Below are 21,037 nucleotides of genomic sequence, written 5' to 3' on the forward strand. Positions count from 1 at the left end.
ATTCTAACCTGAACAAAATTACTTTAGTATGCATTTATGTACTTTAAATGTCAAACAGCAGAAATATTTATTTATTTATTAGGATTTAAATGTCATGTTCTACGCACTTTGGTTACATTCAGGACAAACGGTAGTTACTCTACACAAGATTCATCAGTTCACAAGTCTAATGTCAAACACAGTCATGGACAATTTTGTATCTCCAGTTCACCTCACTTGCATGTCTTTGGACTGTGGGAGAAAACCAAAGCTCCCAGAGGAAACCCACACAGACACAGGGAGAACATGCAAACTTCACACAGAAAGCACCCGGACCGCACCACCTGGGGAATGAACCCAGGACAGTGCTACCCACTGAGCCTCCGTGCCACCCCAGCAGAACTCATGCATTAAAATCACAAATTGTGAAGCTGTTTTGCATCAGTATGAAGAACTTTGCACATGTTGATCTTTGCTTCAGTATAAGAATAAAACTTTGCTCATCATCCCATAACTACACTAATATTAAGAGGAAGAATTTTAGAACTGGTTTGCTTGCAGTGTTTATGCTCCACTTACTGTTCTACAGTGTTGTACCATATGCCACGTTTATCAATAAAGCAAAACTTGATACGCTTGTGTTTTGTATTTTGATGGATCGCCATGGGCTTGACTGTAATTAGGCAACTACCTACTACTGATGGTCAGTTAGCGATCATAAAAAATTGGCAAAATGACTATTCCTATCAGGGAACATTGTGTTTTATCTTTGTCACTGCTTAAGTTTCACAACTTTATGCATGTGACATACGGTAGTCAAACACTAGGATGACAAGATCCTTGGATATCTCAGAGCTTTACTATTTGACATAGTATTTAAACTAATTATTGAGTTTAAGTGTTACCACACCCATTGCTAAAAGGTGCAAACAATTGATTATATAAATGCATTTTATTACCTCTTAAGCAAAAGCTTGGGCAAGGCCAGATCTAATTACAGCACGCATCATGTCTCTGTGTAAAAGGCGTTGTCCATAAAGACATGGTTTGACAAGTTTGGCGAGGAGACACTTCAGCGAGGAGAAACTTCAGCAGCCATCAGTTCCAGATATTACAAATCATGTGAACTGGAGCCATGCGAGCCAAAAAGAGGAGGCTGTTAAGAGTTACAAAAATGCAGAACAACCTATAGTGCTCAGGGTTATGGGAAGCTTATGGTCCTGTGGGCACATACTTTTGGCCATATAACATAGTTTATTGAAGAGAAAGTCAAGTTTGGCTTTTGTATATCAGCCAATGCTGTAATGAATTAAACAAAAAATCCTTATTCAAGGATGTGGAGGGAGTGTTACCATTACATGACTGTGAATCATACAAGGATATAATAATTTTCTTTAATCCTCTGCAAATTACACATTCAATACTCAAAAAACAGAAGTAGATGGATAAACTGGCTCCTTTCTAAAATCTTTTTTTTCTTTTAATACTTAGTGTAGTAACATGCACATCTCAAGACAATACTGGCCTAAAATTATACTGATCACTGGTATGAAACTGGACCACTAACATACACAATCAAGCACACACCCCTATACTATCAGAGCACTTACAGTTCCAATATTATTTGCAACTATAATTATCACCTATTGAATAGTAAACATTTTACTGTGTCCCATATTTGCTATTCACTCATCTAACTTTCTACTTAACATAATTTCTATACTACTCCAAATAACCCTGACATGAAACAAAGTCTTATATTTTGCACTTTCACTTGCTTTCCGAATTATAATTATGTATTAAAAATGTAAAACACCACATGCATGTATTTATTTCAAATAGGGATGCATCGATACCAATTTTTCCCAAACGAGTACGAGTACAAGTACATGTATTTTTGTACCTGCTGATACCGATACCAATACCTATTTAGAATACCGTTTTTTTTAAACAAAAACACACGTGAGAAGTGACGAGAAGTTTAATGATACCACGTCCAAAAATGCACGTCAACAAGTAGCGAGTGATCAGTGTTTGTGCGCTGACGTGATGAAATCAAGGAGGAAAAATAAATGAATCTGAGTGGATTTGGCAACACGAATAGCATGGATTGTTCTGTAGTGAGTTGGAGGTTAATAAATATTTTTGCAATGTTGGTGTTTTGTTGTTCTGTTTTGTAGAGAACGATCAAGTCAGAAATACTGTAAAACGTGTGTGTGTGCCGGTGTATTCTGATATAAACTATATTATCCCCCTGTCCCACCTGTTTACACTCCTCTCCTGCATTTCCCCTTACACCGTATCCTGCGTTCTCATTGGCTGTTCGACATGTCACTCATTCCCAGTCGCACATCTGAGATCAGATATCTGACGTGCTAGAAAACTCGCCGACCAGTCGCCGAGCGAAAATCAGGGCAAAAATCGTGTAGTGTGAACTAGGCATAACACAGCAACGTGCACTAGGCACACGGTATCAGATGATTAGTATCGGAGCCTCGTTTGCGAGTACAAGTTAATGAGCGCGGTATCGGGCAAATACCCGATACCAGTATCAGTACTCATGCATCTCTAATTTCAAGTGCAGCCGAATCTCAAATTTGATTTTCTTTAACCTCTAATGCCATTGTATTGCCTTGCATGTGAAAGGGATTGGCATTTAGGATCTACTGGTTTTATGAACAGATTAAGTTATGAGTAGCATTAAGCAAAGAAAGCCATCTACATTTTAAGTCATTGGGGATTCTATTTTTCCCCTCAGTGTGGGAAAACAAACAGGGAATCACTCATACCATACAGGTGTGGTAGTGAAGTGCAGACACTAAAAAAAGAATGCAAAAGCACTAACTACTCCATAGCTATAGGCTGTCATAACATGATTATTTTCATTTGTGGTGATATTCTGATCCTTAACAAGACCATATCAATTGTTAAGCAGATAAATCAGGACAAAATAGAACATTTATATTTAGTTTATTTAAACCCATAGTTATTTATAAAGACAAGCTGTAGAGTTCTTTTCCCTGTCTAAAACGTTTACTGAAGGCAGCGCTTTAACACTTCGTACTACTTTTAGCAAAGCTGTTACAACCGATCCCACCTGCACACTGATACGTAAGAACTGATGGATGTCTGAATAATGAGAAACAACCAAGGATGTCCCAACCCTAGTTTAATATTTTCAGTCTCATTGCAATGTTAAATCAGGCCCAATACAGTGCACTGTGCAAAAAGGTTATGCGATACATCAAAGCAGATAGATAGCATTAGCTGGTACATTGTACAGATCCCTGGTTTTAAATGAACATACGTAGTCAGATGCAGAAGATCTGTCACTATGGTGACTGATTATTAGTTATTAACTTACTTAATCCATCCACAGCACTGTCATATTTATGATAGGTTTAAGAACAAACAATTTGTAATCTCGTTTTATTGTATCCCAGTAGGAGTTTACAAGTTTTTACATAACACTATTTATTGTAAGCCCTTACATAGTTTAAACATTTTTGTTACACTATAAAGTTGCTGGTCACTTTATTAGGAACAACACACTAACACTGGGTAAGAAGAGATCAAGTCTATCATATGGATTCCATGACATTGTAGAAACGTTATTATATTTATTTATTATATTGTGGCATCACTGCTTCATAAAACTGCTGCAGATTTGTTAGCTGCACATTCATGTTGTGAATCTCCAGTATTATCACACCCAAAAGGTGCTTAAATTGGATTCAGGTCTGGTAATCAGAAAGCCACTAAAGTAAACTAGACTTACTGCCATGACTATGAAAGCAGCTTTATTACCCCTTTTCCACCAAAAAAACCATGGTTCTTGAACCGGTTCTGTTCAGGTTTCTCTGAACCTTGGTGTTCTGTAGAGAACCGATGTGCGTTTCCACCAGTTTTTGAGAACCAAGCAGCGTCATCATTGGTGGGTGATACTTACTAAGAGTTAAGAGCAGTAATATCATGGCGGAGTGTGTGGATTATGTGCGAGCATTTGTGCTGCTGTTACAGATGTTTGTTTTTATGTAAAAAGCAGCGATCTAACTATCGGTGATAAGAAGACGTGACTTGTTTGTCTCAGTTGTTGTTTTCTTTAGTTTATTAACGTGAGAAGAGTTTTGCGCTTCGGTTTCACCGCGACTCTCGGCGCAGATAACCGATTTGCTCAGCGCTCAGCTTGAGCGGTGAAACATCATTAAAGTTCCACAACATGAACATTAATCCGTGTGAAATAAACATCAAATCCACTCTAAAATACAACATGTATCTGTGTTTAACTGGATTTACTTCACGTGTGTTTATGCAGCTCGGGAGTTGAAAAAGCGTCACGCTTTATTTTGAACAACCAGGTAACAACCAGTGATTATTATTAATTTGGCCATGCAGCCAACAAAACAGACCAGAATAAAGAAAAACAATTGTAATGTTTACATGTATATAGATTTTCCTGCTATGCATACACCTAATTCTAATGTTTACATGTATATAGATTTTCCTGCTATGCATACACCTAATTCTAATGTTTACATGTATATAGATTTCCCTGCTATGCATACACCTAATTCTAATGTTTACATGTGTATAGATTTTCCTGCTATGTATACACCTAATTCTAATGTTTACATGTATATAGATTTTCCTGCTATGTATACACCTACTTCTAATGTTTACATGTATATAGATTTTCCTGCTATGCATACACCTAATTCTAATGTTTACATGTATATAGATTTCCCTGCTATGCATACACCTAATTCTAATGTTTACATGTGTATAGATTTTCCTGTTATGCATACACCTACTTCTAATGTTTACATGTATATAGATTTCCCTGCTATGCATACACCTAATTCTAATGTTTACATGTGTATAGATTTTCCTGTTATGCATACACCTACTTCTAATGTTCACACGTATATAGATTTCCCTGCTATGTATACACCTAATTCTAATGTTTACATGTATATAGATTTTCCTGTTATGCATACACCTAATTCTAATGTTTACATGTATATAGATTTTCCTGTTATGCATAGACCTAATTCTAATGTTTACATGTGTATAGATTTTCCTGCTATGTATACACCTACTTCTAATGTTCACACGTATATAGATTTTCCTGCTATGCATACACCTAATTCTAATGTTTACATGTATATAGATTTTCCTGTTATGCATACACCTAATTCTAATGTTTACATGTATATAGATTTTCCTGCTATGTATACACCTAATTCTAATGTTTACATGTATATAGATTTTCCTGCTATGTATACACCTACTTCTAATGTTTACACGTATATAGATTTTCCTGCTTTGTATACACCTAATTCTAATGTTTACATGTATATAGATTTTCCTGTTATGCATAGACCTAATTCTAATGTTTACATGTATATAGATTTTCCTGCTATGCATACACCTAATTCTAATGTTTACACGTATATAGATTTTCCTGCTAGGCATACACCTAATTCTAATGTTTACATGTATATAGATTTTCCTGCTATGCATACACCTAATTCTAATGTTTACACGTATATAGATTTTCCTGCTAGGCATACACCTAATTCTAATGTTTACATGTATATAGATTTTCCTGTTATGCATACACCTAATTCTAATGTTTACACGTATATAGATTTTCCTGCTTTGTATACACCTAATTCTAATGTTTACATGTATATAGATTTTCCTGTTATGCATACACCTACTTCTAATGTTTACACGTATATAGATTTTCCTGCTTTGTATACACCTAATTCTAATGTTTACATGTATATAGATTTTCCTGTTATGCATAGACCTAATTCTAATGTTTACATGTATATAGATTTTCCTGCTATGCATACACCTAATTCTGATGTTTACATGTATATTGATTTTCCTGTTATGCATACACCTACTTCTAATGTTTACATGTGTATAGATTTTCCTGTTATGCATACACCTACTTCTAATGTCTACACGTATATTGATTTTCCTGTTATGCATACACCTACTTCTAATGTCTACACGTATATTGATTTTCCTGTTATGCATACACCTACTTCTAATGTTTACATGTATATTGATTTTCCTGTTATGCATACACCTACTTCTAATGTCTACACGTGTATAGATTTTCCTGCGATGCATACACCTAATTCTAATGTTTACATGTATATAGATTTTCCATTCATGTCTAAATAGCTGGCAACATAAGTGAGTACACCCCACAGTGAATATGTCCAAATTGTGCCCAAATGTGTCATTGTCCCTCCCTGGTGTCATGTGTCAAGGTCCCAGGTGTAAATGGGGAGCAGGGCTGTTAAATTTGGTGTTTTGGGTACAATTCTCTCATACTGGCCACTGGATATTCAACATGGCACCTCATGGCAAAGAACTCTCTGAGGATGTGAGAAATAGAATTGTTGCTCTCCACAAAGATGGCCTGGGCTATAAGAAGATTGCTAACACCCTGAAACTGAGCTACAGCATGGTGGCCAAGGTCATACAGCGGTTTTCCAGGACAGGTTCCACTCGGAACAGGCTTCGCCAGGGTCGACCAAAGAAGTTGAGTCCACGTGTTCGGCGTCATATCCAGAGGTTGGCTTTAAAAAATAGACACATGAGTGCTGCCAGCATTGCTGCAGAGGTTGAAGACGTGGGAGGAAAGCCTGTCAGTGCTCAGACCATACACCGCACACTGCATCAACTCGGTCTGCATGGTCGTCATCCCAGAAGGAAGCTGACGCACAAGAAAGCCCGCAAACAGTTTGCTGAAGACAAGCAGTCCAAGAACATAGATTACTGGAATGCCCTGTGGTCTGACGAGACCAAGATAAACTTGTTTGGCTCAGATGGTGTCCAGCATGTGTGGCGGCGCCCTGGTGAGAAGTACCAAGACAACTGTATCTTGCCTACAGTCAAGCATGGTGGTGGTAGCATCATGGTCTTGGGCTGCATGAGTGTTGCTGGCACTGGGGAGCTGCAGTTCATTGAGGGAAACATGAATTCCAACATGTACTGTGACATTCTGAAACAGAGCATGATCCCCTCCCTTCGAAAACTGGGCCTCATGGCAGTTTTCCAACAGGATAACGACCCCAAACACAACCTCCAAGATGACAACTGCCTTGCTGAGGAAGCTGAAGGTAAAGGTGATGGACTAAACCCAATTGAGCACCTGTGGCACATCCTCAAGTGGAAGGTGGAGGAGTTCAAGGTGTCTAACATCAACCAGCTCCGTGATGTCATCATGGAGGAGTGGAATAGGATTCCAGTAGCAACCTGTGCAGCTCTGGTGAATTCCATGCCCAGGAGGGTTAAGGCAGTGCTGGATAATAATGGTGGTCACACAAAATATTGACACTTTGGGCACAATTTGGACATGTTCACTGTGGGGTGTACTCACTTATGTTGCCAGCTATTTAGACATTAATGGCTGTGTGTTGAGTTATTTTCAGAAGACAGTAAATCTACACTGCTATACAAGTTGTACACTGACTACTCTAAGTTATATCCAAGTTTTATTTCTATAGTGTTGTCCCATGAAAAGATATAATAAAATATTTGCAGAAATGTGAGGGGTGTACTCACTTTTGTGATACACTGTATATAGATGTTCCTGCTACGTATACACCTACTTCTAATGTTCACATGTATATAGATGTTCCTGCTATGCATACACCCTAATTCTAATGTTTACATGTATATACAGTATATATACAGGGGTTGGACAAAATAACTGAAACACCTGTCATTTTAGTGTGGTAGGTTTCATGGCTAAATTGGACCAGTCTGGTGGCCAATCTTCATTAATTGCACATTGCACCAGTAAGAGCAGAGTGTGAAGGTTCAATTAGCAGGGTAAGAGCACAGTTTTGCTCAAAATATTGCAATGCACACAACATTATGGGTGACATACCAGAGTTCAAAAGAGGACAAATTGTTGGTGCACGTCTTGCTGGCACATCTGTGACCAAGACAGCAAGTCTTTGTGATGTATCAAGAGCCACGGTATCCAGGGTAATGTCAGCATACCACCAAGAAGGACAAACCACATCCAACAGGATTAACTGTGGACGCAAGAGGAAGCTGTCTGAAAGGGATGTTCGGGTGCTAACCCGGATTGTATCCAAAAAACATAAAACCACGGCTGCCCAAATCACGGCAGAATTAAATGTGCACCTCAACTCTCCTGTTTCCACCAGAACTGTCCGTCGGGAGCTCCACAGGGTCAATATACACGGCCGGGCTGCTATAGCCAAACCTTTGGTCACTCGTGCCAATGCCAAACGTCGGTTTCAATGGTGCAAGGAGCGCAAATCTTGGGCTGTGGACAATGTGAAACATGTATTGTTCTCTGATGAGTCCACCTTTACTGTTTTCCCCACATCCGGGAGAGTTACGGTGTGGAGAAGCCCCAAAGAAGCGTACCACCCAGACTGTTGCATGCCCAGAGTGAAGCATGGGGGTGGATCAGTGATGGTTTGGGCTGCCATATCATGGTATTCCCTTGGCCCAATACTTGTGCTAGATGGGCGCGTCACTGCCAAGGACTACCGAACCATTCTGGAGGACCATGTGCATCCAATGGCGGTGCCGTGTATCAGGATGACAATGCACCAATACACACAGCAAGACTGGTGAAAGATTGGTTTGATGAACATGAAAGTGAAGTTGAACATCTCCCATGGCCTGCACAGTCACCAGATCTAAATATTATTGAGCCACTTTGGGGTGTTTTGGAGAAGCGAGTCAGGAAACGTTTTCCTCCACCAGCATCACGTAGTGACCTGGCCACTATCCTGCAAGAAGAATGGCTTAAAATCCCTCTGACCACTGTGCAGGACTTGTATATGTCATTTCCAAGACGAATTGACGCTGTATTGGCAAAAGGAGGCCCTACACCATACTAATAAATTATTGTGGTCTAAAACCAGGTGTTTCAGTTATTTTGTCCAACCCCTGTATATTCCCCTGCTATGCACACATCTACTTCTAATGCTTATATGTATATAGATTTTTTTTTAGCTATTTTTTATACTGTCAGTGGATGTATGAATGTAACAAGTTGTTTGTCTGATGTGAGCTGCTGTAACAAAGACATTACCTGCAGGGGATTAATAAAGTATCTATCTATCTATAAATCATAGTATAAGAGGTACAGCCAAGTCTCTACTTTGACACAATCATTAGACAGTATTTACTGTCATATCATGTAGTCATAACAATACTTGGTATTGGAGTGGATCATCCTTTTCAAAACCATGTCCATGTATAGAGATTTTTTTATACTTGGTCAGTGAACGTTGTATGTAAGTAACAAGTTGTTTGTCTGATGTGAGCTGCTGTAACAAAGAAATGTCCTGCAGGGGATCAATAAAATATCTATCTATCTTATCTAACTATCTACCTATCTATCTACAATGGTATAGCCAAGTCTCTACCATGACACAATCAATAGACAGTATAATTAGCCCTATCATGTAGTCATACCAATACTTGGTATTGCAGTGGATCAACCTTACGAAAATCAAGTCCTATGTACATATGATTATGAACATTACTCTTTGTCCACTGTAGGCATTAATAAATCAGCTGGTGACAGTACAGACTGGTGTGTACTTTTAATTTGGACTAAAACCTGACCAGACAGGTATGCCCAGTATTGTTGAGGGTTGTGTTTCAAATAGTAAACCAGCTGAGTAGAAACTTGGGTTGTCTGACAACTAAACCTGAAAAGCCTGCACATGGGGGGTTGAACTAAAAACATCTCTTGGTGTCATCTGAGAAGATACACACTGGTTTATACAACATGTAGCTAAAACAGTGTCACACATCAAAACCATGACAAATGTAAGAGCTTGTTATGCTAGTTCAGAAATGTTTTTAGATTGTATCCTTAAGTTAGAAGTACATCTTCAGGGGTGAACCCAAAGCTTGTTACCACACATTTACAATATTTCTAGTTACATATAGCGACATGTAACGACAAGTTCTGTAATGTTGTATATATTATTATATAGTCAATACCATTTTGAAATAAGATACGATTAAGCTCTTACAATTCTGATACTAGTTCCAGCTTGCTTGCTTTACACACACAAACACACACACGGACAGCAAAACAAGCTATGTCTATTAAATTTGATTTGTAAAAAGATTTGTAAAACCTTTACTCACCCAAATAAATGTCACCAAAAGATCCACTTCCAATTTTCCTGCCCAGTCTGTATTTGTCTCCAACTCGAAGCTCCATTTTTATGCCAATTTTCTCCTAGCTAGCAAGATAGCTATTTAATTTAAATGAATGCAAACTAGAGCAACCCGTCACCTAACACAAACTGCTATTTATTAACCAGTTTTTCAACAACAAGCGGTTTTAAGCAGTTTAAGCGACTCCAACCCTCCCGAATCTCTCAGAAGAATCCGGATCCCTCCGACGGACTGCACTTTTCACCATCACTTTTCTAAAGTATCAGCGACTAAAACGCCACAAAATTATACTTGACTGAAAGCTTAGAGTCTGTAGATTATGCTCCTGTAAGTTTCATCATCACTATTTGTTCCAAATTGTTAGATGGCGGCGGATTCTAGAACTCAGTTCCTTGCTTGCTTCCGATCGCCAGCTCTCACTCACAGGCCTTCTCTTCTCTCCTCTCCTCTCCTCTACGCTCAGTGGAGCAGGAACATCACCTCGTGACGTCACTTCCCCCAGTTTAGTCGAGTCTAAAATGTAATACACACAATATCAAAATACGGTAAATGACATTTGTTTTTCAGGTTTATTCAGGACAGGGTTACGGTGGGTCCGGTGCAACTCAGAAAGCAATAAAACAGTACAAACTAAAAATATATATATAAAAAATTGCACGTGTAAACTAATCATTCTTATTTAATAATTATCATACAGATCAAGATTGCGCAAAACATGTTATATAATTTGTTAAACAAGTATCGCTTCATGCTCAATGTATAGAACAAAATTCCATACATAATACAAAGAAGCTAGATATTTTGTTTAAAAATCAATACACACGTAATACCTAATTTAACGTTTATTCGAGGCACATATTTCTTAACTGATTCTTGTTAAGTGAGTAAAATTTTATTATATAGCACTTTTCACAGATAAGAATCACAAAGTGCTTTACAAAAACATTACATGACATAAAATATACACTCATCTACATAATAAAACACACAAAAACATTACATGACAAAATACACACACACACAAATTCATTTCATCTTTTAACATCGTACAAATGTTTAAATTGTTAACAGTGTAATCGAGCCTTTTTAAATATTTTAAGCATAAGATAAACAAACGTTACATGATAAAACAATAATACATTATACATATGGTTCCTCTTACACAAGCAGGCACCTGCATGCCGCTGGGCTCGAAATACCACGCCCACAGGCTCACTGATAGGTGCGCAATATTTTGATTGATCGCCCAACAGCGAATCAAAAGTCAGACAGCTGGCTTTATTATTCCACCGCCCTCTCTGTTTATTGCGTAATACTAACAGCACGTGTTTCTCAATGCGCTCAGGCTTGTTATGTTCCTTCTACGGAAAGTCGATGACAAAAACAGTCTATCAACGCGTTTCATAAAAATGACAGTTTGCGGAGGAGTTTTATTCACAGTGCTATAAATAAATGCCCAATTAAATGCATGAGTTTACAACAGATTTTAGTCGACAGGTTAACATGTGATCACAGCAATATAACATTTAATATCATTTTTTTTTGCTTTTTTCCAAATTTTCCTCCCAATCTAGTCATTTCCAATTACCCGAATGCATTATGCTTCCTCTCTACTGATGCTGACCTTCACTCCTGATTGAGGAGAGCGAGACTGACACACACACCCTCCGACACGTGTGCAGTAGCCGACTGCATCTTTTCACCTGCATGAGGTGAGTTCATATGCAGATTAGCTTTGTGTACGGAGAACCACACCCTGATCAATGCATTATTCCTCGACTCTGTGCAGGTGCCATCAATCAGCCAGCAGAGGTCGTAATTGCATCAGTTATGAAGTCCCCTGTGTGAACAAGAGCCAATCATTGTTCGTGTAGCCAGCCGCCCAGCCTGCTGGATGGCAGAGCTGAGTATCAAACCGAACTTGACGAGTTCGAAATGTCAGCTCTGGTGTGCTAGCGTGTTTTTTTATTTGGTCTGAGAAGGGACAAACCAAAGACCGCCTACAGGCTTTTGCCACGACTTATTGATGCCAAAAGATGGCATCTGGCACAAAGAGCAAGTATGGCTCAGATTGCAGGACATTTGAATATAGCACTACATAGTTGCAGGCCAGTCAAAATGTCCATGATAACCAGTTTGACAAATAATTTTTGTCCTTGAATATGTGGGTGAATATGTGGGTGACCAGGCATGTGTGCATCGTTTACCTACAAAAGAGATGGCTCCAGGATGCACTGTAGGACATCCACATTGTACAAATTTCCAGATATCATACCACCCACATGTCAGGTCAGGTCAAAGCTGTTTTGATAGCATACTAGACAGGTGTCTTCATGTTTTGGCTCAACAGTATGCATTTTAAGGTATATGTCTGTTAGAACAGGGAGTTTTGCACTCCATCAATAGATAGTATATGAAAGTGATCTCTGCTTGCTAATGATCCATAAAAATCCATAAGTCCATAAAAATGTGCTTTTACTGTTTTTTTATTTGCTCAGGGCAAAACACTGACTGACTTTATGTGGTTAGCATGATAATTATTATTATTTTTCTGATTCATCACACATCCCACCACATCCTGGTGACGCAAGAAACAGAGGGCTGTGCAAATAATCGTGTGGCAAAAATAGACTAATGCACTTAACTATCCAGATGGTTGATCCAGAATGCTTGGTCCTGTGTGAAGATGTAACTTAATAAAGTGAATGTTTGTGTGCTTAGGAAAGACACTTAGCCTCTCTGAAAGAGTTTTAAGCTCAACCTCTTGGTTAAAGGCCTGTTTTCAAGTACCACAATCTTTAGACTATAGACCATTATCTTCAGACAACTGTGGGCCAACCCCAGAAGTAAAAATTAAAATATATTCTGATATTCTGTGTGTACGTTTTTGCATTGGTTTGTTTAGGGATGCATCGATACCATTTTTTCCCAACCGAGTACGAGTACAAGTACATGTATTTTTGTACTCGCCGATACCGATACCTATTTAGAATGATGCAATCTGGAGCATTATGGAATAGTGTAGTTTTTAGTGTAAAATAGTGCAGTGGAACAGTTGCTTGGGTTGCCATCACTAACTGTAAAAAAAAACACCGCACAGACATCATTGAGAAAGCTTCTGACAAGCTAACGTTAACGTTCATTAATAAACGCACGTTATTAACGTTGTGCACATCATACATGCGATGCGATTCTGCTGATTGAAATATTTACTTTAAAAAGATAATACAGTCCGATCCCATCTGAGCCGATTCTATCAGCACATACATTCGTGGTTCACCTCGGTAAATCGTAAACGACTCTGAGTCGGCTCCCGCTCTGTGGTAATAGCAGTATAATTAAGCCTGAGCTTTATAATGTAAGCGAGTCACACAAAATGTTCTGTAGTATTTGGTGTTTATTTACAACCGCAACATTCATTATAACAGTAAACACGGAGAGATGACTGAGAAAAGAAGCTTAAAATGAGTCGACTCCTGAATCACTTGTATCGACACTGTGAACAGAGTATTGAACACAAACACGTCCTATAACAGCGGTCGCTGCTTTTGTAACCGGTTATCTTCACTGTTAGCTCTATTTTGAAGTTTTTTTTTTTTCAAACGGAACTAAATAACATTAAACGTGCGTGTGAGCGTGGTCAGTGAGAATAATTCAATCTGTCTCCCGTGGGTGAAAAATGAATTGCTTTAGTTTTAGAAGTAAAAAAATCTCGTAATGTCACGCGGTGGGGTCAGGCACTCGTAATGTCACGCCCCCCGGTCAGGCACTCGCGCCCCACAGGTTGAAAATCCCTGCGTTAACGCAGCAACGTGCACTAGGCACAAGGTATCGGATGTTTAGTATCGGAGCCTCGTTTGCGAGTACGAGTACGAGTTAATGAGCGCGGTATCGGGCTAATACCCGATACTAGTATCGGTACTCATGCATCTCTAGTTTGTTTTTAGGTCTTTTTAGGAGTGCATCTGTTTTGTTAAAATAAGTCTGATTTTCACGTGCACGTACTAACACAGAGGCTCCTGTCAACACCGTGATGGGTGTTGGGGTTGGGGATCCGATTCTATTGAACGGCTCTTTGAAATGAACGAAAGGAACCAAGTCGCGCCTCAGGGAGCCGTTATAATATATATTTTTATTTCTGCGCAGTTCTTATCGACTGTAATCCACGCATTCTGCTTCCATCAGTAAACGTGATATTAATATCGGGGCTGTCTTATAGTTTACCCATAGTGCGTCGGTTCTCTACAGAACACCAAGGTTCAGAGAAACCTGAACAGAACCGGTTCAAAAACCATTTTTTGAACGGCTTTTTAAAAGGAACCGAGCCAAAAGATCTGACTCTCTCAAAGAGCCATAATTCCCATCACTATTGTCAACACCGTGATGGCACTGCATTCTGTGGAAATTGCTCAGCAAACACTAGAAGACACACCTTACTGCTGGGTTTCTACTGATGGGAGCAAGTAATTAAAGTGAATCAAATTAAAGTTAAAAACACTCCTAATAAGTCGGCTGATACGATTGTACAATACATCAAAGAAACTAAAAAATAAAGGGATTTTTATTTATAGGTGACAACTGTTTTTTAATTTGTTGTTATTATTGTTTAGGGCTTAACGCTGAATGTGAAGGAATAAGATTATCTGACCATAAAGGCTCTTGTTAAAAAGCAGCTGTTTATATATATATATACAGTGTATATATATATATATATATATATATATATATATATACTGTATATATATATATATATATATCAGTGGCGATTTCTCTAAGACAGCTCAGCTTCCCCTAAAATGTCAAAAATTTAATGGTCAAATATGTACAGTTGTGTTAACATTTACAGTATATTGTTATATAAACATGTATATTGTTTAACTGCTGCGTTTGTAGGATGTGTAGATTTTTCGGAACCAACCAAATATATGAATTTTAAGGTACAGATTTCTGCTTAACAGCTGCAAAACAATAATAAAAACCTGATACTGTTATTACACTGTACATAAAGTAATGTCAAATTTATTTAAAACGATAATATTGCTTGGCTGGGAATTTGTAATGAAATTCTTGGTTTATGATGACATCTAGTGGATAAAATGCAGATAACAAATTCAGCGTGGTAAAATGTAGTAAAAGTCATCTGTCAGTTTGCCCTCACAAATAACTTTGAACATGGAGAGAGACCATAAAATTAAGTAAAGCCTTCACACTAACAATTTAATTCAGTCTTCATCAGATAGCATTTTATTTTAGGTGCAACAGATCCAGAATAAAGATTGGCATCTGGGCTGATGTGCAATGAATAAAGAAGTACAATTGAACAATTGGGGAGATACAATAAGTGCAATCTCAATTCACAATTTAAAAATTACTTACTTGTAATTTACTTGTAACTTATATGATTTTCCCCCCTTTTGTAGATACTTGCTTGATGTTTAAATTTGGTCTGGGTGGCCCTAATTCTTTAGTTGCTAATTTAATTTACAGTTCGAAAAAAAGAGCCTTAATATGAGAGTCTATGAGAGCAATCCAGGGCGATTTTCAGTCAGATTAAAATCGCAAAAAAAGGGGCGGTACTGTACGGAACACAATGCTGATTGGACTACAATATTCAGAGGCAAGACAGACTGTCCAGAACAGTATTAGCTAGTTTAACACTGGTTGAATGTGATAGAAAAATTTATTCCCTTTCGCCCCTTAGTGGTGCATCGCCCGATTGCCCTAAGGAACGAGCCGCCCATGCATTTAAGCTAAGTTTATTTAATAAAGCATTATACAACAGGTAGTTCCGACCTTACAATCTGATTGGTTGAGAAGCGTTCTAAACGTGCTGATATTCGTGATAACAGCACGGTCTTTTCACACCACAATGGCATTACTCCGCTGACGCGTTGCCATTAACGACAAGCTTCATGCACACAAACGCGCACGCAGGCAACACAGCCTTTTTTTCCCGGTCACGTTTTAAATCCGTTATCTGATATACAATCTATCGCACTGTGTAGGGAACATAACCAATTGTCTAATTCACTATCTAGTGCACTATGTAGGGAACATATATCCATGATCTGATACACAATCTAGTGCACTATGTAGGGAACATTAATGTGTTTGTAACGCGAACAGTTAGCTTAATAGCCCTGTTAGCAGCTCCTAGTAGTTCTGTTTTCATCCATAGCCTTTGGTGTGTGCGAGAGGTTTTTTTATTTCTTTTTTTTCCCTTCGGAAGTTCTTGACTTTTTCTTCTTGTTGTTCTTACCTCCCTGAAATGAGTTTTTGCAACTTGGGACGTCTGCTTTGTAGTGTTAAACTTTATATTCGTTGTGGAACTACTTTTTGGCGGAAGGTATTGTCAATATTAAAGCATATTTATTATGAAATTCAGGGCTTCTTTGATTTATTTTCTTTCTTTATTTTGTAAAAACTGTTGTATAAAAGCACTAGAACACTCGAGGTCGTGTGTTATCGCGAATAACATCACGGCTGTGATGATCTACGGCACTCACCTTCGGTTCGTGCCTGCGACCAAATCACAGCCGTGATGTTATTCGCGATAACACACTCCCTCTCGTGTTCTATTGCTTAATTAACTGGTGTCCTAATAACATAGCCCGTGGCTTTCCAGGGGTTTTATATAAGCGTAACTTTATCAGTAAACCACATTAAAGTTTGTTTGCTTATTAGGATTTTAACGTCATGTTTTACACTTTGGTTACATTCATGACAGGAACGGTAGTTACTCATTACACATGGTTCATCAGTTTACAAGGTTATATCAAACACAGTCCTGGACAATTTAGTGTCTCCAATTCACCTTACTTGCATGTCTTTGGACTGTGGGAGGAAACCGGAGCACCCGGAGGAAACCCATGCTGACATGGGGAGAACATGCAAACTCCACACAGAAAGGACCCGGACCACCCCACCTGGGGTTCAAACCCAGGACCTTCTTACTGTGAGGCGACAGTGCTACCCACTTAGCCACCGTGCCGCCCCCACATTAAAGCAGTGGACAAAATAAACAACACACAAACAGCTTCACTTTGAAGTGATCATTTTCCAATTACAAGTACAGCTGGGTAGATATGTTAATTTATGTTGATTGCAAATAAACAGCAATAAAAGACAAGCTTGATAATGAGCACTTAGACATGTGAGGTTTCAAAGCAAAATTAGTTTAACCTTTACAATTAGTGCCCTATGCAAAGCAAAGATGGACATGTATAAGTAAAAATATAGGTACAGATAATAAAATATATAATTTAAACACTTGGGAACTAATGGTGGTTTATTCTTATAAATTAAACATTTATATAATATTTTTTGGGAACAACTTGTATATAAGCAATGATACAGTCAAGGCAATCTATTCACAATCTGTAAACCATAGTTTTAAACCCTGAGGGACTCATTCAAGGAAAATGGCATGAACCAAGGTACTGAAACTAATAAGATTCCTACTAGAATTATAAAAGGACAAACAAATAAGTTCGATTTTCTGTTTTTTTGTCCTTACTTTTATTATTTATTTATTTTATTATTTACATTTTCAGCATTTAGCAGATGCTTTTTATCCAAAGCGACTTACAGTACTCTGACAGTATATTGTCTAAGCAATTAAGGGTTAAGGGCCTTACTCAAGGGCCCAACAGTGGCAACCTGGCAGTGGTGGGGCTTAAACCAGTGACCTTTCGATTACTAGTCCAGTACCTTAACCACTAAGCTACAACTGCCCTATTTATTTTCAACCCACATGTCTGCTGTGTAAAACACAGTTAAGTTCAGGATGTTGCCTTTGTTTATATAAGACTATCTGGGATTAAATGTGCTGAAAATTTAGTCCAAATGTAAATCTGAACTCTTATAAACAGGTTTGACATGCATTTACCATACACTTGTAATGAACATGTACTGTTTGTCAGGAGAGTTTGGAATTCAATACTTTTTGCAAGTTCTTTTTAAAGCACACTTGCATTGTAAAAAAAAAAAGTTTCATAAGTTCATTGTGGGTTTTTTTATATGAAAAACTATGCAGGGTCAAACATATGTCTACAGAAATATAGATACTGTAGTTCATTTGGTTATTTCTAAAATATTATTGGCTAATATAAATTTCAATAACATTATAGTATAGGCTTTTTGACAAAGCCTTAGTTCTTCATTAATTTTATGATTGACTAGATAACCAGTAACTTTTCTATGCCCCTATACACTATGTGGACATCTAACACTAAGTTGGTTGCATATCCCCTAAATGGAGTAATGAAATAACTTTAAGTTTGGGAGAAAAAGACACAACTGAAACTCCTAATTGACTGGCAATATATTTTCCCATCATTCCCTTTTCTCCTCCTTGTTGAATCCTTGCACCCATCTCCTCCACATTTCCTCTAAAGTTTTGTTTTTTAAAATAAGTAAATAAAAAGAAAACCCCTGGGTTTGGCTGCCCAGCCGTGAGAAAGCCATCAGCCATCAACTTCAGCCCAATATTCTCAGACTTCCTGTCTCTTTTTTTCTTTACAGTCTCATGATCACTCTTTATTCATTATAGAGGAATTTGTGGCCTTCACTGGTAAAACCTTGATCAATAAAGTGAAGTACTGTATTTATAAATTAAGAATCACTGCACTGTTTATGGATGCATAAATAAATGTTATTTATTAGTTTTTATATATAAGTTATATTAGTTTTTTATATTGTTATATATTAGCTTTTAGTTCATTTATACTATACCAACAGCCTACCCTCTACTTTGCTTCTTATTCATTGCTTCTCAAAAAGGCCTTTGAATGGATTCATGTCAGCTGAAAACAGCTCTGTGTAGAGAAAAGATAAACATTGAGGTTTGTTTCTGCAGATTTGATCAAAGCAGATCTGCCTGGTCTTCCGTTTGCCCTTCCTCTGTTTGCCCTGGACCTCATACATGCTTTGTGAACACACTCCATTAATAACAAGAATGCTTTAAGATGTTTATATTCTGTAAACATGCTGCCTTATGATTCGCTTGACTGATCTGGATTGTTAAAATTAGGTGCACTTTAAATTTCCCTTGCATCTGATTTCCTTTTTCCATTATGCATAAATGTATGTAGCGTAACTGAGCAGAGCAGCTGCATCAACACTAAGCAGAACCTTAGTTCAGAACCTTGCTTCCCTTCACTGATAACTGCAATGTCAACTTTAGATAAGACCTATTCAGAACATTTTCCCCCTAAATGAGCCAGTATAAAGGAGAGTGGGCTGTGTGCATCCACTCACCATAAACAATAGTAAAATGGGTACTTCTTTACAAATGGAGATGAACACTCATATTCCCAGTTGTAAAATGCATATTTTATTATAGAAAAATAATTGTATCACTTAATAAGTTGTGTTCAATTCAAAGACCCTTTGTTCTTCTTCTACCTAAAGTGCAATATGTCATATGTCTTTCATCTCCATCCCTTGTTGCCCGAATCACTGTCCTGAACAGCCTCCTCTGTCCCCCCCAACTGCCTGCATGTCCTCCCTCAATGCATCTATAAACCTCCTCTTTGGCCTTCCTCTGCTCCTCCTGCCTGGTGGCTCCATTCTCAGCAGCCTTCTCACAATATAAGGGACCCAAACCATCTCATTCTCTCCTCCCTAACTTTGTCTCCAAAACATCCTACCTGGGCTGTCCCTCTAATTAACTCGTTCCTAACACTGTCCATTCTCGTCACTCCCAACGAGAATCTCAGCTACCTCCAGCTCCCAATAAGAGCAGACTCCAACACTCTAAAGGTAAGGGTTTTGACTTCTTAAGGCTTTTTAGTTTTTCAATGGCTCCACTTCAGGACTTTAACAGAGTTAAAATAATGTCATGTTGGTTAGCTCATTTGTTTGTTTATCTGTTAGCAGCGTGCTTTCATTTGATAGAACAATGCCAACAGTCCTTTACATATTTTCAGATAGCATTCATTGTCCCAAATTGATGGCAATGTGAGCACTTCTGGTCTAGCTTGTGGTGGCCGATACCTTTCAGTAATGAGACTGATGCTTTGTAAGCTCTTTGCGGGCCAATGGCTTTTGCTGTAAGATGCGTCTTTGCTGTAAGATGACAGATATCCTCTGCCCATGATCTGCAATTTTTCAACTCTTGTCGCCCAAATCGCTGATCGCCCTGTGTTCACACCGGAAGTGTCATCATCACCTGTGAGTGTTTGGTTGCCATGGTTTAACTGATCCCAAGCAAAACACACAAAAAAAATCACAGCTAATATTTGGTCACAGACAAAAAAGGAATGCTAGTGCCATAAATATTTGCAGCATTGATGTTGTGATAACTCACATCCTAGAGTGGTTTATGGCTTCAGTACAACAGTTTTGAAATGTAAAGAAAAAAGTAAAACAAAACTAGTTCGATTGCAGGCACCCAGGTGGCGCAGCGGGATAATCCGCTAGCACACCAGTGCTGGGATTCTGAACTCCCGAGTTCGAACCTCAGCTTTGCTACCGGTAGGCTGGGTGCCCTCTAGAGGGCATAATTGGCAGATCGTGCTGCAGACAAAAGTGGCCATTAAAGTCTGCCGGGTGGGAAAAAAACTGACTGAAAAGTGGGTGGGGTCTTTGACGCTGTGTAAGGACTCTGGTTAGTAGCCCAAGGTGCCTGTACAGAAGGTGGAGAAGCACAAGGGTCAGTGGAACCCGCACACGTCGGAGGGAGCATGAGGCAGGCTGTCTTCAGATATGACCGGAGTCTCCAGCAGTGGAAGACAAATTGACTACGCTAAATTGGGAGAAAAGGGGAAAATGCATAAACAAAATAGCCAAAAAAAAAAGTTGATTGCGGAATCGAACTATTATTTATGTTTAAATAGAGAAACTA

At 38.4% G+C, this 21,037-nt stretch overlaps 1 protein-coding gene across 2 annotated transcripts in view; it reads right to left on the reverse strand.

Annotated features, from left to right (window-relative positions):
- Window positions 1–21,037, reverse strand: part of csnk1db (casein kinase 1, delta b) — a 41,605-nt gene that overhangs the window by 11,438 nt on the left and 9,130 nt on the right. The window contains exon 2 of one of the 2 annotated variants that reach the window (XM_063002967.1): window positions 10,159–10,704. In XM_063002967.1, the coding sequence (XP_062859037.1) occupies window positions 10,159–10,234 (76 nt within the window). In that variant the 5' untranslated portion in view covers window positions 10,235–10,704. Of the gene's footprint in view, window positions 1–10,158; window positions 10,726–21,037 lie in introns of those variants that run through there. The other variant, XM_063002966.1, reaches the window with a different exon arrangement.

This window comes from Trichomycterus rosablanca, chromosome 10, assembly GCF_030014385.1.
Source record: "Trichomycterus rosablanca isolate fTriRos1 chromosome 10, fTriRos1.hap1, whole genome shotgun sequence".
Classification (NCBI taxonomy): domain Eukaryota; kingdom Metazoa; phylum Chordata; class Actinopteri; order Siluriformes; family Trichomycteridae; genus Trichomycterus; species Trichomycterus rosablanca.